The sequence below is a fragment of the Fringilla coelebs genome, assembly GCF_963513975.1.
Source record: "Fringilla coelebs genome assembly, chromosome: 6".
Taxonomy (NCBI): Eukaryota; Metazoa; Chordata; class Aves; order Passeriformes; family Fringillidae; genus Fringilla; species Fringilla coelebs.
The window spans coordinates 7347880-7365825 of NC_140034.1; the positions used below are offsets into that span (position 1 = coordinate 7347880).

Sequence of the window (17946 nt, forward strand, 5' to 3'; positions counted from 1 at the left end):
TAGCAGATGTGAACCAATCCTTTCACTAAGTGACCTCAGAAAGGAGCAGAGATGCAGAAAAGCCTTCATTAAAAACAAAGTGTTCTCTTTTATGGCTTTCTACAATAAAAAGTTTTTATTAAAGCCCAGTTCTTGTGAGAAAATGTCTGAGGGATAATCACTCTGGTCTGCAGGAAATGGCATTTACATCTCATGCAAGAAATACTGTCTTAAAATCTGTCTGCTTTAAATGTCTGTCACCATGTGTCCATACACCAGCATTACTCACAGCTGCCACTTAACTCATCAGGTGACTCAGACAGTTCTGAGTAATTTTTATGTTCTTTTTTCTGAAAATCAATTGTTCAGATTCTCAAATTCTCAAGGGTTTCAAGCTTTAAGGCTACTATTTAAAAACCTAATTATTTAAAAATACAGGGGTTTTTTTTCAGTTACAGTTTCAATGTCTTGTTTTCTTTTGTTTTGTTTGGCATAGTCATCAATGTCCTGCAGACAATCATTGTGGTAGAAAAACATGTTTATTAATATGTGACAAGATTCAAGGAACACAGGCTAAGACATGAGTGCATACTATAATTTATTACCTGTAATACCACAGTGCCTGTGAGGTCTAATCACACACCAGGGCTTTCTAGACAGCTAGAATAAAAGGATTAATTTAAGGCAAGCATTGTGGAGGTCTACCTTATAATATCATTATGGAATCAACCTTTACCAAACCTTTCCAACTCCAGAACTGGAAATACTTTGAGCAAAATTCTGAGTCATAAAAATGACCAAAAGACAGTGGCACCATTCAGAAAGATTTTGAAAGGAATCTTATTTACAGGAATAAAGCTTTCCTTTTTGGAGGTAAGACCAAACACCAATAAAGTTGGGATGGAACATCACTGAAGGAAAAGACAAGAGCTTCACATAGAAAGAAGCATCTGACTTGAGCAGAAGAAACTAAATGTACTTGAGGAGTACAAAAATAATACAAGGAACAGTTGAAATTTCAGTTCTGCTCTGGGAGTTGTCAGCTAGAAATGAGCAGGGTGACTGCAGTCATAACAGATCATGGAGGGATGATGAACTGCCAGCATGATGCTACCTTGAAAAAGGCAAATAGGATCCTGGGGTGTGAGCAGAGGAAAGCTCCTGCAGCAACAGAAAAGTGTCAGTGCTACTGCAGTGAGGGGAGCCACCAGCATGCTGTCCATGATTCTGGGCATCCAAGTGCAAATTGGGTTATCTCTGCCTGGAGCAGGTTGAGGGACAATCTGATGATTTCCAGATTCATCAACTTTCCTATTTTGCAAGAGGAGAAGTTTTCTTATTTTATTTAACCAACTAAAACAAAGGTTGTGAGGGGATATGATGCAGTCCTTAAACAAAACCAGACTCTCAACAACAAAGAGAAGAGGAGCCTCTATGCTAAAAGACAATGTTGTTGCAAGAAAAAATGGACATTAATTGTTCAGCAATAAATGCTGGCTGAAATTCTAAACAATGTTCCTAATGAAAGAAGTCATATTTTGCAAACAGTTATCAGAACAAAGCTGTGGGAGGATGAAAACAGTGTCTAGGTTTGAAACAGAAATAGGTGTCTGCATTAAATGGGATGAAACAAGATGCATGCCTGCAAATCATGGAGAGCCAAGCACAGGGACCTGCTCCTGCCCACTCCAGCGTTCTTGTGGGTTATTTTCCCAGCCTGTTCCTATTACTTACATTGGGGAATCTATAAGAAACAGCAAACCTTGACTGTAAACATGCATTAGATTGAAATATTTCTCAAATAAAATTTTCTTCTTAAAAGTAATTGAAAATATCATCTATAAATGATCAACTGCTCCGAAGTCAGATTGCTGTAAGTACAAGATAGGGATAAAAGAAAAGGCTGGATAATTCTGAGTGGGGCAGTGACAAACAGTGGTGGTTCACTATTTCTTTTGGTCGAAGGGCTGTGGGGCATCATCTGAAGAGAGCTAGTTCAAAAAAAGGAGCTGCCCTCCCTGTGCCTTTCCCTCACTGTCACACCAAAGCCCCCCCCAAAAAGCCTGGCAACCAGAGCTGGTTCCTCCCAGGATGGGTGGCCAAGCTACTGAGGAATGTTGTAGATGCTGAGCCTTTCTAGGATTAAAAAAAGAAAATGGAAAAATCTGTCATTCCACTAATGCCCCCCACCACAAATTTTTGGAAGCTGAGAGCTGACAGCAGCAGTTCCACTCAGCTGCTGCTCTCATTCCTGCTCTCCTCCTGAGGCACCCACTCCTGCCACCATCCCAGGTGGAATGCTGGGTTGATTAACTACTGCTTTGATGTGACACTGCTGCTCCTGCAGCACATCCAAGCAGCACAGGCTCCTTTACCTCACATGAGCATAGGCTGGCTCTGGAAGGTTCTGGAAGCAGCAGCTCTTGATTTCCCATTCTGCACAGCATGGAAGTAACTTGTCTCCAAAGTTCTGCAGAGGTTATGTGGTTTTTACTCTTAACCTACACCTCCCCTACACAGGTCTGAAAATGACACGTCTTCTTCGGCATTAACTTAATTCCTTCCTATAAAACCTTGCTTTAGTTGTTGTGCCTTCTTAGGATTCCAAGGGAAAAAAAGATACAGAACTGGCTGAAGGGAAGGAAAAGCCCAAACCAGCAAAACCCCAGCTAAGAACACAGCCATGAACTCACCACATTTCATCATCCCCACTTCGTAGCACTTCCGCAGCCGGCACGCCTGGCAGCTCTTGCGCCGGTTTTTGTCTATGGTGCACTGGTTGGTGGCTGGGCAGATGTAATCATTGTGTCCTGCAGCAGGGCAAGGAGGGGAAATTTAACATCTCCAACCATCTTAGCCATTTCCCAAACCAGGAATGTTCCCAACTTTAAACAACTCAGCTTTTTTGTGTGCATATATCTAAGCTCCGTTAATTTAACTGATGCAAAAATGAAAATTTGTCCAACATTTTAAACATCAGGCCTCAAAATTAACCAGACAGCATTACTCAGCTCTATAGTGGTGGCTGTCAGATAACCAAGCACCTTCTAAAACCAACTAATTTTTTGAAACTGGAACACACACTCTTGTGGAAATTTGTTCCCAACCTCCAATTTTGTACTGTATATTGGGAGTTTATAGCTGGCAGATACCAGATTTTCTTTTTTTTTTCCCCCCCTCAGCAGAATTGAAAAGAGCAGCTCCAGTCCTACAAAGATTTAAGTAAACTACAGCTCTATTTACTGAACTCTGACGTGGTGAGTTCCAGGAATGAAGAAGCCTTTGGAGGATTGACCCTGGACCAAAGTTAACCAAAAAAAAGGCCAAGATAAAAGCAGACTGGTAGGAAATAATGCATCCTGTAACTACACAGAAAAGCATAAGGAAAGGGTGTAAGTTTTAGATATTCTGGACAAGTGTTTATCTTACTTTCATCAGTTTTCACTACAACCTCTTTTGTTCTCTTCTTATTCTTTCCCTCGTTCCCACCCAAACCCCTTTAGGTTACTGTAGTTCATTAATCAATAATCTGGTCCAAAGGTTTATTACTGTAAACTGGACTTGGGTACACTCCTGGTGTAAATACAGCTGAATCATCTCCTACCAAATAATGGACTATCTCTTGCAGCAATTACTAAAGGATGCAAAAAATATTCCCTCATTTACTTTGCTTAATATCTTTTCTCCCAGGCTGCTTTTTAAATTGCTTTGGGTTTGGTTTTTTTTCCCCAACCAAGAATAAGACAAAAATACAGCTACTGGAGTGATTTTTTTTTTTTTCACTTGGTGAAAATCCAAGAGTTCATGCCCCCAAGAGTAATTATTTAACTGAACCATTGTGACTATTGCCATGCAAAATTAGAATTATTTTAACCTTGAATTTTTGAATGGACAGTTTTAAAAAGAAGAGATCACATTACAGTTTGTCCCATTTCTTACTGGCAGACACGACTGAAAAACAAATTACTGTTTATCACTCTTCACACCACATGAAGGGAGAGGAGGAAGAAACTCTCTGTTGCACACAGGACTATAAAGTGTTTTAAAACTCTTGTGGCCTTGGGATAATTTAACTTGCAGGCAGATGTTCAGCAATGAGGGACAGACTACACTACAAACCCAGATGAGCCAAGGAGACCACACAGTTGCCCAGTCATACTTCTAATTTAATTTCATTAATAAGGCCAACATTTTGCTCTATGGCAGGCCCAGAAGTCTTTTACTTTAATACACAATATCCTGTATAACAACCATTGCAACTGAGTGCTTGTAAAGTGTTTTATGCCAAGAACTGACTTTATTTTATGTCCCTTTTTTATTCTTTCATTTGAATTACAAACACCATTACCTGACAGGGTACACTGAGGTGTACAAAAGATCACAGTGGGTAATTGCTGGAGCCCCAAGTTCATGTGAGCAACACAGAGCAGGCAAGGCATTGACTTGACAGAAAACACCTTGAGATAAATTCAGTCTCCATTTGTGACAAACTGGACACAAAGGTCTCTTCAATTATTTTAGAAATCCACAGTACTTGCACCAGCTTGTAGAAATTGCTATTCACCTGTGCAGAATCTGCACAATGAATTGAAAAGGCAAACAAGTTCTGAATTAAATTTGATTCTGCTGGTGGCACCATCTCTGCCATACTGAGCAAAAAGAAAAAATACCTGAAGATTCCTAAAGGCTCTGCAGGCAGAAGAGGAAGAGGAACAGTAAAGATCAAACAGCAGAAGGATTTTCTGCATTGGTATCCACATGTAGCAGCCAATGTCAACAGAAATGATTTTCTACCAAAAGATGAGGCCAAAGATCAGGAGAACTGGGCCAAGGTTAAAGAAACCAAGTGCCCCAAGGCTGCAGTACAGTGCATGGGTGACTGCACTGGCTGTGCAGCAAACCTGGAGCCCCACACTTAACTCACACTGCAGCCATGCAGCAAACTTGAACTAAATACCAAATATTTAAGAATTTAAACATGGAATTGGAAGTCTTAGAGAGGCCTGGCAGGGTGAGAGATACTGCAGTGATACTCTGAAGGGTGGAGGGCTGAGCATTAATGATAATCAGGTTACACCTGATATATGCTACACATAATTTTCCATCCTCCATAATGTGTAGATATTTTACACTGTGACTCAACAGCTCCAGGCAATAGACTCTTGTCAAGAAGAGCTCCCAGCAGGAAAAGTCTCCAGATAATTGCCTACTCTCACTGTGCCTATGACAGCTAATTCTCAATTACTGCAACTAAGCTGGGCCACAAACTCCCATCAGATTCACAGGTCTGCAGTGCCATCCCAGCACTGCAGGGCCTCACTGTGCTCTGCATTCACCTCTTCTCTAAAGAAATCAATTCCTCACTCTGTCATATTTCCAGATCTTGATAACATCAGAGCCAAGAGATAATACAGCCAAATCGTGTGTTGCTCTATTTTCAGCATGGAGCACCAGACACCAGGATTTCAGACCAGCTCATTACTAGGTCATTACTAGGAAACAATTTATTTAAGCAAATGATCAAAACCTGTTTGTCCTACCTTGGATGCTTCTTTTAAAAAATGCTTTGCAGCCTTCACAGGACCAGACCCCGTAGTGGTATCCTGAAGCATAGTCACTGCAGACTGCACAGAAGTGGGCATCCTTTTTTGAGCCAGGATTATTTGCAATTGGGCTTGTACAGTCATTACCATTAGTTTTTCTTTTTAGTGTTTCTCTGATAGAAGAGAAAAACATCTGTTATAAAAGAGGAAAAATTTAAACTGCACTGCAAAGAGTTTCATAATTTTTCCATTGTCTTCTATTCTCTCTATGGAGTCTTCATGTTCCTGAACACAGGCTAGTGTGAAACACTGCTAAGCCTTCTCTGACAAGATAAAGCATTTAAAGCATGCAGTCTGATCCCAGTGATGAGACACTAGGAGGATTTAGGCATAAAACTGGGCTGCTGCTGAATCAATCACATGAACCCTGGGAAAACTCATGTGGAATGCTGATGGGTCTTGAAGAATTATTGGAAATATGCAAGTCCAGGAATTTGTGAACCAAGTGGATTTTGCCTCTTGGGAGCTTCACATGGAAAAGGAGAATTCAGACATCTCAGACTGATATTGTAAATGCTACAATGAGCAGAGCCACAGTTGCTTTGTCCTTTTAGTAAGGCAAAATTACAACACACATCCATCCCAAGTGCTTCATCCTTTACATGAGGCTTAACTCTCCAATGGCATTCTGGAGACAAATAACTGAGGTGTGAATCTCAGCCTACAAGATCAGCTCATGATGGCAGCCAAAGTTTTCTGTTCAAGGTGACAGCCCACGTTGATCACCCTAATGCTAAACAAAAAAGTCTGAATACAAGAAGAATGAAGAAACACAATTAATAAAATATTTCCATATGTTAAAGAAATTGTTGCTCTATATAAATCAGATATAGGCATCCCTGAAGCGTTGCAAATAACTCCAACACACAGGAACTATTCTTCATGAAGAGATTAAAACTAAAACAGGAAAAACCATGAAAAAACAGCCAATTCCTGACACCAAGATCCTGTAAACAAACAAAAGAGGAAAGGAGCTTAGATTATCAGTAGTGTTTGGTTTAGGTATAGGAAGTACATCCATTGTATCATCCTTTTTATCTGGACCTCATTTTCTTGGTGGGTTCTGCACATTGTGCTTTCAGGGTCAATACAATTTCTAGACACAGAGAAAAGAGTGTCATGTGCAATCTCCTAGCAGCTCAGAGCTTGAGAAAAGGAATGGTGTAGAGTCAACTTACAGGTATAAACCTAAGCATAGAGGCAGACCTTAGGAACTCTAGAATTTTCTTCATCCAACCATCCAGAAGGATTAGGGAGGAGAAGAAAAATCAGTTGGGATAAAACAGCAGGCAGCATGGTTAATGACTTCTACAGAACAAGGGCAAGTTTAAACAGAATAGTGGAAACATGCTGAAAATGCTGTCAAAGAGGCTTTAACAAATATATTAAAAGTAGATTTTGTGCTGGTTTCATGACAGGAGGTAAGGACAAACACACCCACATGCCAACTGAAAATCATCAAGTTCATAAGTTTTTGAGGAGAATGTGCTCTAATTTCCTGGTAAAAAATTTGGAAAGGAGGAAAAGGTGCTTCTTGGAGCAAATTTCAAAACAGAAAAATTAAGATATTTGTTGTGCAATTAAATTACTGAGATTTTTTTTTTAATGTTAATTCATTCAGATACAGCAGGGCAGGGGAGCGTTTAAGTATTTAACTAGCTGGGTCTTTGATTACACACATTCCTCATTAATGGGTTGGTGAATCACTGAATTATTTCCCTCTCTGCCATGCTGGGAACACCAGTGAGGAGGAGCTCTCTCCCAGAGTAAAGGGGCTGTATCACACATGCCTAAATTGCTGCTCATGAAAGGAGGGAAGAGCATTCCTATTCCTTCATTTCCCCCGTATTTGGAAGCAAAAGTGATTTGGAGTTTCACATTAATAAAAGAGGTATATTTTTAAGCTTTACTTGGGAAATGTTACCCAATTGTGAGGGCCAAAAAAGGCTCAAAATCAGCTGGAGAGCCTCTCTGTGACTGATTGATATGTGGAGATCAATGTTTATTGCCCTTGATAAAACACTGAGGTTATGGATGAAAATAAAGAAAAAACACACACCACAACACCTGGGTGAGGATTGTTGGTTTTTACCTCCCAGTCAAGACAAGTGTATTTTAAAAGCACTTTTTCTTCCCTTGCTTAAAAGTTTAACAGCAGCCACCCTGCACACAAGCAAGCTGCAATGCTTGCTCAGACTCCTGGCAAGCAGCTTGCACACAGCAGAACCATCTGGAACAAATTCCTGCCGCGGACCAAGCAGCACCAGGGCCACTCACCTGTGACAGCTGCAGCCTCACACCCCATCAGTCTGTCAGTCTGTCTGTGAGGGCTGTCTGTCTGAGAGCCTGCAGACAGTCAGGGCTGCCAGGGAAACACCCCATACCCTGAGACTCTGCTGCTCCAGCAGCATTTCCAAACTCAGAGCAATCCAGAGAGGACAGCCCCACGCAGGGCAGAGGGCACATCCCAGCTGATGGGGGCTGGGGCACCCCAGGATGCTCAGCAATGAGCTGCCAGGTCCTGCAGGTGAGCTGGAGGTGCTTGGATGGATGGATGGATGGATGGATGGATGGATGGATGGATGGATGGATGGATGGATGGATGCCCACCATGCTCCTGCACCAAGGGATGCAGGAAAGCAGGGGATGTACCCTGGTGGCCACAGAGGAGCCACATGGTGGAAGAGTTATCGCTTTACACCTCCTGGTACTCCTCTCTATTTTATGATGGTGGGTTCTATGTAGGAATGCTACCTTTCTAAAAAGGAATTAATACTTCACTTAAAGTACTAAATCACTGATTTTCTCCTGGTCATCCTTCTACTCTGAGCAACCTGGTCTAGAGGAATGTGTCCCTGTCCATGGCAGAGGGGTTGGAATTCGATGGTCTTTAAGACACCTTTCAATTCAAACCATTCTGTGAAGAGGTTATACTCCAGAATTTCTTGATTCTCTTTAACTTAGGTCATCATCAGCTGCATGAGCAATAGTCCTTATATATCTCTACAAATAGCTGATGACTTCTTTATTTAAATAAGTCGTTAAATATTAAATATTTAATAACCTGTCCAGTGGGACAGGTTCAGCTTCCCTTCTGTCTGTTGTAGAGAGGGCTCTGCAGAGCATCAGGGTGCTCTTGCTCCTGGGCTATTCCAGCTGCTGTCCCAACATCTGGACAGCTTCAAACCCTGCCCTTCCCCTGTCAAAATTTTGGAACCTTAACCAAAGTGGAAAGAGTTTGGATGTGACCCCTGTTCACATCAAAGCTGCCTGGGGAATTCTGTATGTAAGTGCTACCCAGAGTCTTCCCCAATCCACACACCTACACTGAGAGAATATTTGCACTCCATAAAGCCCACCCATTGCAGGAGGAGTGTGGGTAGTCCCAAAAATAGCACAAATCCTTTATTAACCATTGACTAAAACCGTTACCAGGACACACAATTTTCATACTCCAAGTGACTGCTGAAGTTAAATAAGGAGGCCTATGAATAAACATACAGCTGCTGAAGCAGGAACAGCACCTGCAGACCCTGAGCTTTTATCCATCCAACAAGTGTGTGCCCAAGAATGGAGCAATTTCACCAGCTGATGATCCAGACCCTGGTTAGGGTTTGCAATATGAGTAAATCTGCAGAACAAGAACGTGGTTTTGCAAACAATTTCTTGTCAGCTGAAAGTTTAGCCTCTGACTCTGCTCATCACAACAACTTTACAAAGTCAGTTGGAAACAGCAGCAAGAAACAAAATCAGGCTTTTTCAGCAGCAGCCCCTTTTAACGTGATGCATGCTGCTGTGTGACTGCTTATACTGAAGCCAAAAAGCAAAGAAAAACATTTCCTTTGAATTTCAAGTTAACAAAAAGCCTTCACACCTATTAGAATCAGTAAAAAAAGTAATCTGGATAAAAATTAATTCAAACAATATTGTATGAAAAGGCAAAAGGAATGAACATTTACCTCTCAGGCAAAGAACTTAATCTGCCAAAGCAAAATTAATTTTGTTACACAAAATAGTATCTAGCAGTCTTGAAGTTTTCTTTAAGCAATGTAAACTGCTCCCAGTACAAAAACTGAAGGTATTTGTAGTGTTCTGTGTTGGTGTATAGTACCTTAAGGAGTATTGAAAAAAAACCCTTATTTCAGAAGTTACATTAAAAACAAACAAACAAACAAACAAACAACACACACACACACCCTGGCTGATTCGGCGTCTAGCTGAGATTTTTTTGCATCATTTTGTTTTTCAGAGGGACCAACACTTTAATTGAAATGTAAAAAGAGAAGAGTTGAGCTGAGGAAGCTGTAAGCAGCACTCAGGCAGGTTTTTAGCAGCAAGCAGCACTGACCTGCTCCCGGGCAGCACGGGCTCCATCGGGCGCGCCTCGCACCACAGGCTCTTGGGCTGCTCCGCGTACAGCAGGGAGGACTGGCAGTGCAGAGCCAGAGGGGACAGATGGCCAGGAGCAGACCACAGCCCGCTGGGGCTCGAGGTTTGCCTGGCAGTCACGCCCTCTGGGTCCCCAAAATTGCTGGCAATGTTGTAATTGACCATAGCGGGGCTGCAGAATGCCATCGTGGAATATTCGTGCCTGTTCTCCATGAAGGATGAGGGGATGTAGACTGGACTGTGCTCTGCTGTCAGCGTGGACTGATTGCAGCTGTAAGGAACTGGAGAGATGACACCAGCAGGTGAATTTTTAATTTCTGTTTTATTGCATCCAATATCCTGAAGTGGCAGCAACTGAGAAAAGTCCTTGTGAGAAGATGTGCACAGGGACATTTTGAAGCAAGGTTGAAGAGGGCTGTTTAAATATTCATCCTAAGACAATAAAGAATTAAAAAAAGAAGAATTAAAAAATAAAGCTCTGCATTAAGCCTTTTCTGTAAAAGAAAAAAGGAACCAGTAAACCAGAAAACATAAAAGCATCTCGTTAAAACAGATTGCATACCAAATGCACTTAAATAGTCAGTGTACAAATTTACTACCTTTAAGTAAAAGAAAGCTTTCTAGACTATCCTTAAAAATAAAGGCTAAAACAAACATTGAGTTTGGAGTCCCTTAAAAAATAATAATAATAATTTTTAGAACAAAACTATTTGAGTTTTGCCTGAAACAAAGATAAAGGTGACAACTTACCAGGAGTTACAACCAGGGTAAATCTGCACTCTATCAGAGATGAAATTACCCCAAGGTTCACAACTATGGAGGAGCAATCAATTCTCTTCATAACAACTCACCATCTCCTGCTGTTAACTGCACCACAGCCTTCTGCCTTGTACTTCATGGTGCTTCCCTTTTCCATCACAAACATGTAACAGCAGGCATTTCAAAAACAGACAAACACACACACACATGCATATCCCCTACACCCTCCAAATCCAGAACTCCTCTGCACATCCCTCTGCACAGAGGAGGAACACAGGTAGTGGTTGTCAGCAAGGTGCAACTCCATCACTGAGAGGTCCCTGGGCACAGCAGCTCTTCACAGAGCCATTAGAAAAGCAGAAATCATAAAATGCAGATATTTCCAAAGTTGACAATAAAACTGGAGTGATTTCATAAGGTCCAGAAGTTCTATAATTCCCTGCGACTCTCCATCCCCATCCCAACTACCCCTGTCCTTTCTCCCATCTCACACTGCTATCAAAACAAAGACCTTAAATTCCCCACAGTAAATACTCTTTACTAGATTTAGGCATATACAAATGATTTAAGAGAGAAAAGAATTTTGAAAAGAAAAAAAAAGGGCTCCACAATTATCCTCCTGAGACAGACCCCTATCCTAGAAGCATTATTTTACTGTAGCATTAAAAACAATTTTTTCTTTATTCTTCACTAAGAGTTTCATCTGCAATTCATTCAGCTCTGGAAACAGACCTAGTTTGCAATTCAAAACAATTCTGTATCCAAAAGAGCAAGTTTCAGCCCCAGAACTGATATTGCAATGTACTTTTACATATGGCAATAAGATCCTAACATGAGAAACCACAGGACAGCTAAACGTTCACCCTAGCTTTGCTATTCCACAAGTGGCCAAGGTATAGATGCTAAATGTTCTTACCTTCTTTTTGCCTCACATGACCATAAAACAAGATGATGAAGATTCAAGCATGGGTTTGTTGAAGTACCAGCAGCCTCCCTGTCCCCTGAGCTCTCAGGGCAGTGGCAATTCTAGTGTGCCGCCTTGGGGCATTGATACATTTTTCTCCTCTAGGGTGAGGACTGAGAGTAGAATCATGAACAGAAAATGTAAGAAACAGTATTTTTGACTAAAATGGATAATTGAGAGTCTTTGCTTCCTCCTCGCTCTGCACTCTGGTGATGAAACTGAAGATATGTGTAGAAATGACCAGAAATTAATTTAAATCAGCTCAGGCACTTTAGACCCAGCTGCTGTATTTTCCTTTGTGGGAAACAGGAAAATGAGATATCTCAGCAGCTGTTTGTGCCCAGCAGTTCTTGGACTGGACCTCCAGAGCAGTCAAAGCAGGGGATTCTGACCTCACCCCTCACACAACCCACACACTTCATCTGCCCCCACCAGATGCTTCCCAGCCTCCTCCAGGAAAAACCAGGAATCGTGCAAACTTCACTGCAAAAAAAAACAGTGATAATACCAAAGGTGCTTTCACTCCCAGGTTATGGGGTGGGTAATTTTTTAGAAGGAAATGATGGAACAAAAAAAATTAGGAGAATTTTCAGGGATTACTAGGAGTGAGCCCAATGAGCACACTGGATCCAACACACATTTAAAGATTCAGTATAAGCAAAGCTGTACTCCCCTTGCAGTGTCAGAGGCTGCAGGTATTCAGGATGGGCACTCTGCCAGAGGATCTGGCACGTCCAACAAAAGCTGTCTGTGCTTGCTTTGTCCCTCTGCCTCCCTTGGAAGGACACACAGCACAGGGGAAGCCCAAACCCTTTGGAGGGAAGGACCTGAGCATCACAGCAACATCACTGTTCCAGGCAGCTAGAGACATTCTGCTGTGCCAGCTTTTGCAGCAGGCAAACTGGTTGTGTAGTTTCCCTCAGCACTCAGCAAATAAATGCCTGCACACTGTGGAAGCAGAGAGAGCACAGAGCTGCTACTACGGAATTTTATGAACAGAAATCAGCTGAGATTTGAGTCATGTTTTTCTGCAGAGGAAATCCACTAATGAGTGTGTGCTAAGCAGAAGGAGATACTGTCTCCAAAGGGCAATACACAGCATTTAGGAACATACACAGAAGTTACCAGAAGCAAGAGTGAAGCTTGTTTTAGGGAAAGAGTTCACACAAGCATAAGAAGTCAGCACAGCCTTCCTGAAAAACACACTGCTCATAACTTATTTACAAGAGAAGGAGACTCTGGGGTCCAGCAGGTTAAAAAAACTGTACTCATGGTCTTCAGCAGGCTGTAATGGAGTGAAAAAATAACAGCATTGACCTGAGATTATTAACTTGGGTGGCAGAAACAGTCTCGCCACAGTAGACTATGGATCTGCATGAGATCATGTTGATCACATTTCTTTACACACAGAGAATTTAAAATGCAAAGCCCAGAGCCTCACAAATAAAGTGAAACTGTTGAAATTATGCATTATTGCTCAGAAGGTCCTAAAAATTGGCTGCTGAACTGAGAAGCTGCGTGTCTTAAAGAAGAACTGAAGACTGAGGGAAACAGATCTCAAGATCTGAGACTCAAGAAAAACTCCACAAACACCTCAGAAGGAAGCACAGCCACATTTAATACAAGGATTACAATAACTAGTGCAATAGGCTAATAAATTTGTTCAATACTGGTATGATGTCCTCATATCTTACACACTACTCCTTAAACAGAAATGTACTATTTCCCAAAGTGAACTCCTGTCCCAACACGCCCTCTTCCTCTGAAAAAAGATTTTAAAAGCAAGATTCAATGATAAAATACATTATTTAGATGCAGTCTGTCAGCTCTGCACTAGATCTGTACCAGACTCAGAAACAAAACAGGTGTCTATTATTTTTCTATTCCAGTCTCCTGGGAGCCTGCAAATGTTTCAATCCACTGAAGTCAGTTTAGCATAGCGAGATACTCAACAACTGAAATGCCATTTATTAAGCAAATAACAGCCATTCTGGCCAGTTCCTTGAGTAACACTTACCATTCACAAATCTAAGACACTACAGGCAGGATTCACTTCTGACATAAAGCAGCTTCATTAGCTCCAGTACCCTGAGGATGACACCACTATCCATGAGGATGTAGGGAAAAAAAAAAAGTTATTAATGTTCTCCACCAAAAAAAAAAAAAAAAAAAAAATTTGGTTTCTTGTCTTTGAATAACTCTACAACAACTGAATGTATCTTGAGTCACCATGCAAGACTGCAAGACATGCCAGATGAGGCACAAGGACTGGTTTAGATGTCATAGTCAAACAGACACAAGGGTAAATAATTAAACCATCTGACGTATTTCAACAAACTCGAAAGCCTCTTACTGCACATTACCTACACCAAGTACCTCTTTAAAAGCCTTCAGGGAAAAAAAGTAATTAATTTTTTTCCAGTTTTATGTTTGGTTTTGTTTTTTTTTTTTTTAGTTTTGGAAAGGGGAAAAATAAGTAGAGAGGGCAGGGTACCTGCTTGGGAACATAGTACAATAGCTTTTCTTAGGAAAGCACAACACTTCAAAAAGCAAGCTAGTGATGGATGTTCTCAGGCACCCTTCCATCAACACACACCACAAGCTGCTTAGCATTTTGTATATATTTTGAGTAAAGATTTTTTGCAATAGAGAATCAAGATGACCTTTTTCTCTCTGCTAGGCTTAGACTAAAGTGCAATCATTGTGCCTTTGGGTTTAATAGAGGTGATTCAGCAAGCGTGCATTCCACCACCCCACAGCCAAAGATCCTCAGTCATCTCACAGAACATTCTATTAATATTCTGTTCAGTTACATTCTGCACAACTCCCTGCAACAATAAACTGAATCATCTTCTGGAAAAGTGATTACTAAAGGAAAGTCACTCCTGATGCGTATGATACTTGTGCTTCAGGTTTTGTGACAAATTTATTACTCATTAAACACAGCAGTGCCAGATATTGCCAACAGAAGGCAGGCAAGTAAACAAGTTTATTATTACCTGAGAAGGACTGGATGCAACAATAGGGGAGAGACAGTGAAGCAAAAGGCAAGCCATCTGTCCAAACTTCAGATATTGTACTCATTCCTCCAAAATTAATAACCTGTCCTCAATGGCATCAACACCTACTCTAAATAAAATAGTGCAGCTCAAAATCACACAGGAAAAAACACTTTGAAACAAGCAAAAAGAGCACTCTTTAGCCTATGTTAGCCTTTAAGTTACTCAGAACACTGACAACTCCTAGATTATTCTAAACATTAATAAATAATTTCAGAGCTCAATGGATATGACATGGGGGCACCAAAGGAACTGGATTTGTTCCACTAGAGGAATACACAACTTCAGAGTTACAAAGACAAGGACTCCAGGCTCTTTCTACAGAAAGTGCACGAGTCTGGAGATCACAGTCACACACCAGTACCAGGGAAATCCCAGCAGAACATCAGAAAAATTCTCCACAGTGAGATTAAAGGCAGGAACAGGATACCCAGAAAGGCTGTGAAATCTCTATCTTTGGAAAGATTTTAAAAAGACTCACTTTGAGCAGGATGCTTGATTATTTGCTCTCTAGATTTCCCTTTCCACCTTCCCATTACTGAAAAATATTTTCAGATCTCAGTTCAAACTAGAATTAAGGTTGACTTTACTAGTTTTTAGCCTTCAAATTTGTGGATCATTAAAATGTTACCAGATCTGAGAGTGGATTTAAGCTTTCTGTGATTTGCATCTCTTAAGTCTGTTTCATAGTCTTAGGGTTTCAGACACCAGAAATGAAAAGCCACTGTCCCACTCAAGAATACAAATGCAAACTGAGACACTTCAGCTCCTTTCCTCTCCATGTAATTATTTCAGTTATTTTTGACTTTCTGGTCAAAAAGAATATTTGAATTTCAACATGAAAATTAGTGTGTTCCATTAGAAAAGAAACATCTTTTAAAATTATTGCACAAGTTATAATTACAGTGATCTGTCTGAGGATTTTGTTATCATGCTTCAATCTGCAGCAGTATCATGGCAGAAGCCAGTACAAAGAATAGTGCCCCTTTTCCAGTAAGAACTTCATTATTAAAAGAAAAGCATCTTTGATGTGAGAAAGGGCAGGGAAGAGCAGCATGGGAATTTAGGTTTTCATGGATCTGGGATGTGCATCTGCATCCAGCATCTCTGAAGCACACTTGGGTCTCTCAACACATACCAATTCGAAAAGCTAACTCTAAAAAAATTATTCTTGTTTTGATTGCCACACCATAGCTCTGTCCCAACAGCATGGAATACACCTGTTCCTTGGATCCAGGAGGAATTTATTCCTTCAATCAACATTTCTCTCTTAATGACAATGTCCTAGAACAAATGTACATGTGCCTTCCTCCACTCCATTTCTTTTTGGTCATTTGCAAAAAGTGTATTCATAGAATTATAACTGAATCCATGAATGGTTTGTGTTGGAAGGGACCTTGAAGATCACCTAATTTCAAATCCCCCAGCCATGGGCAGGGACACATTCCATGAGAGAAGGTTGCTCAGAACTCCATCCAACCTGGCTTGAACCCTTCCAGGGATGGGGCATCCACAGTTTCTCTGGGAAACCTGTGCCAGTGCTCACCACCCTCACAGCAAAGAATTTCTTCCTAACATCCAGTCTAAACCTCTCAGTTGAAGCCATTCTGTCTTGCTCTATCACTACACATCCTGGTAAAAAGTCCTCTTCAGCTCTCTCGGAGCCCCTTTAGACACGAGAAGTACCAGAACTTTCTCATCTCCAGTCTGAACAACCCCCAGCTCTCTCAGCCTGTGCTCATTTGAGATGTGTTCCAGCCCTCTGATGAATTTCACAGCCTCCTCTGGACTCACTGAATCTTATTTTCTTTGTCTTTCTGATGTTGAGGGTCCCAGAGATGGATGCAGCACTCCAGGTGGGCTTCCCCAAAGGCAGAGCAGAGACTGCACCACAGAGCTTGGAGTGGTCAGCAAACTTGGAGATCAACACCAAAATCCCACTGCCCACATCCATCAAAGGTGTTCCATCACTCTAGTCTGCTGAGGAGCAGAGTGCCATGCTCAATCCTCTGCCCTCAACAAGAGAAAAAGCACATGGATAAAACACCTCATTTTGCCCAGTAGAACTTTTACACAGCTTGGAGGGTTTCTGAATAACTGTCTCTGTTATTGGGTATAGACATGAGCTGGCACAGGGGCTGAGATTTTTTGACTCCAGTCAAGCTCCTTCTATTTACTCTTACAACAAATCAACAGCTCTCGTATTATAAATAAATTGGAGACTGAAAATTCCACCCTGTTTATTCCCTTTTCCCACAGCAGTTTGCCCACGGAGGTCTGTGAGGATATACAGCAGCATGAAGAGAGCAGAGCCTGCAGCAATGCACTCACACCAGGCAGAAATCTGAGAGGAAAGATGGTGGCTAAAAAAGTCAATATGTGAAGAAAAACAAGTAAATCAGGCAATAGAGAAAAAGCAGGAATTGAAAATTCCTACACTCTCAGGGGAGATACTCTCTCATTTTTGATGAAAGCAAAGGTGAGACTTTCCCTGGTAGCAGCTGTTCTTCACTAGGCATAAAGACCAATGAAAAGATTACCAGTCCTTTTGCCAATGCACAAAAGAGAAAAGTCCTTACTGCCCCTTAAAACCTGACCCTGGCAATCTCTAGGCAACAAGTCTGATGTTGGGCAGACAAGTGGGTGGGACACATCCCCAAATTATGAGAATTCATCTATTTCTGCAGCTCATTCTCTACCACCCTGGCACATCTGACCTGCCAGAGCTCCAAAAGCCAGGGTGGGAGGTTCTGTATGTCAGGAAAGGCAGGATTCATTGCTCCTGGCTAGGCAGACATTGGCTTTCCCTTGAGCATGCCATGCCTCAGGCTCCTCAGATAACCTCCTGCTTTGTGAGGCTGAGAAGCAGTGGTGATAACCAGAGCAGTCTTTGGCAAAAGAAAATCTTCCTTGCAGAAATGTTGACAGGGAATAATTTTTTCAGATCTCAGTGACCTAAAGAGTGAAGAAAAAGCAGTGGACTTTTTTCCTGTCAGACCAATTTGCAATATGTCTTATTCTACTTTCTCCTTCCCCAAATAAAATGGTGTTATTTATGGTGGTTTTTTCCAGATAGCCTCTTCACAATGCAAATGATTCATGCTATAGGATTAATTTAGGTAGCCAAAGAGTAAATAAAAAGTGTAAAACTTTTGTATTTTAAGTTAGAAAACTTGAATAAGCAATCTTTTCT

General features: G+C 41.3%; 1 protein-coding gene across 1 annotated transcript in view; it reads right to left on the minus strand.

Annotated features, from left to right (window-relative positions):
* ESR2 (estrogen receptor 2) overlaps positions 1-10364 on the minus strand; it is a gene marked incomplete at both ends in the record, with an annotated part of 28608 nt that extends 18244 nt beyond the window's left edge. The window contains 3 exons of the mRNA XM_084208067.1: positions 2673-2789; positions 5520-5695; positions 9931-10364. Coding sequence (XP_084064193.1) covers positions 2673-2789; positions 5520-5695; positions 9931-10364 — 727 coding nt within the window. The remainder of the gene's footprint in view (positions 1-2672; positions 2790-5519; positions 5696-9930) is intronic.
* Positions 10365-17946: the final 7582 nt, after the last annotated feature.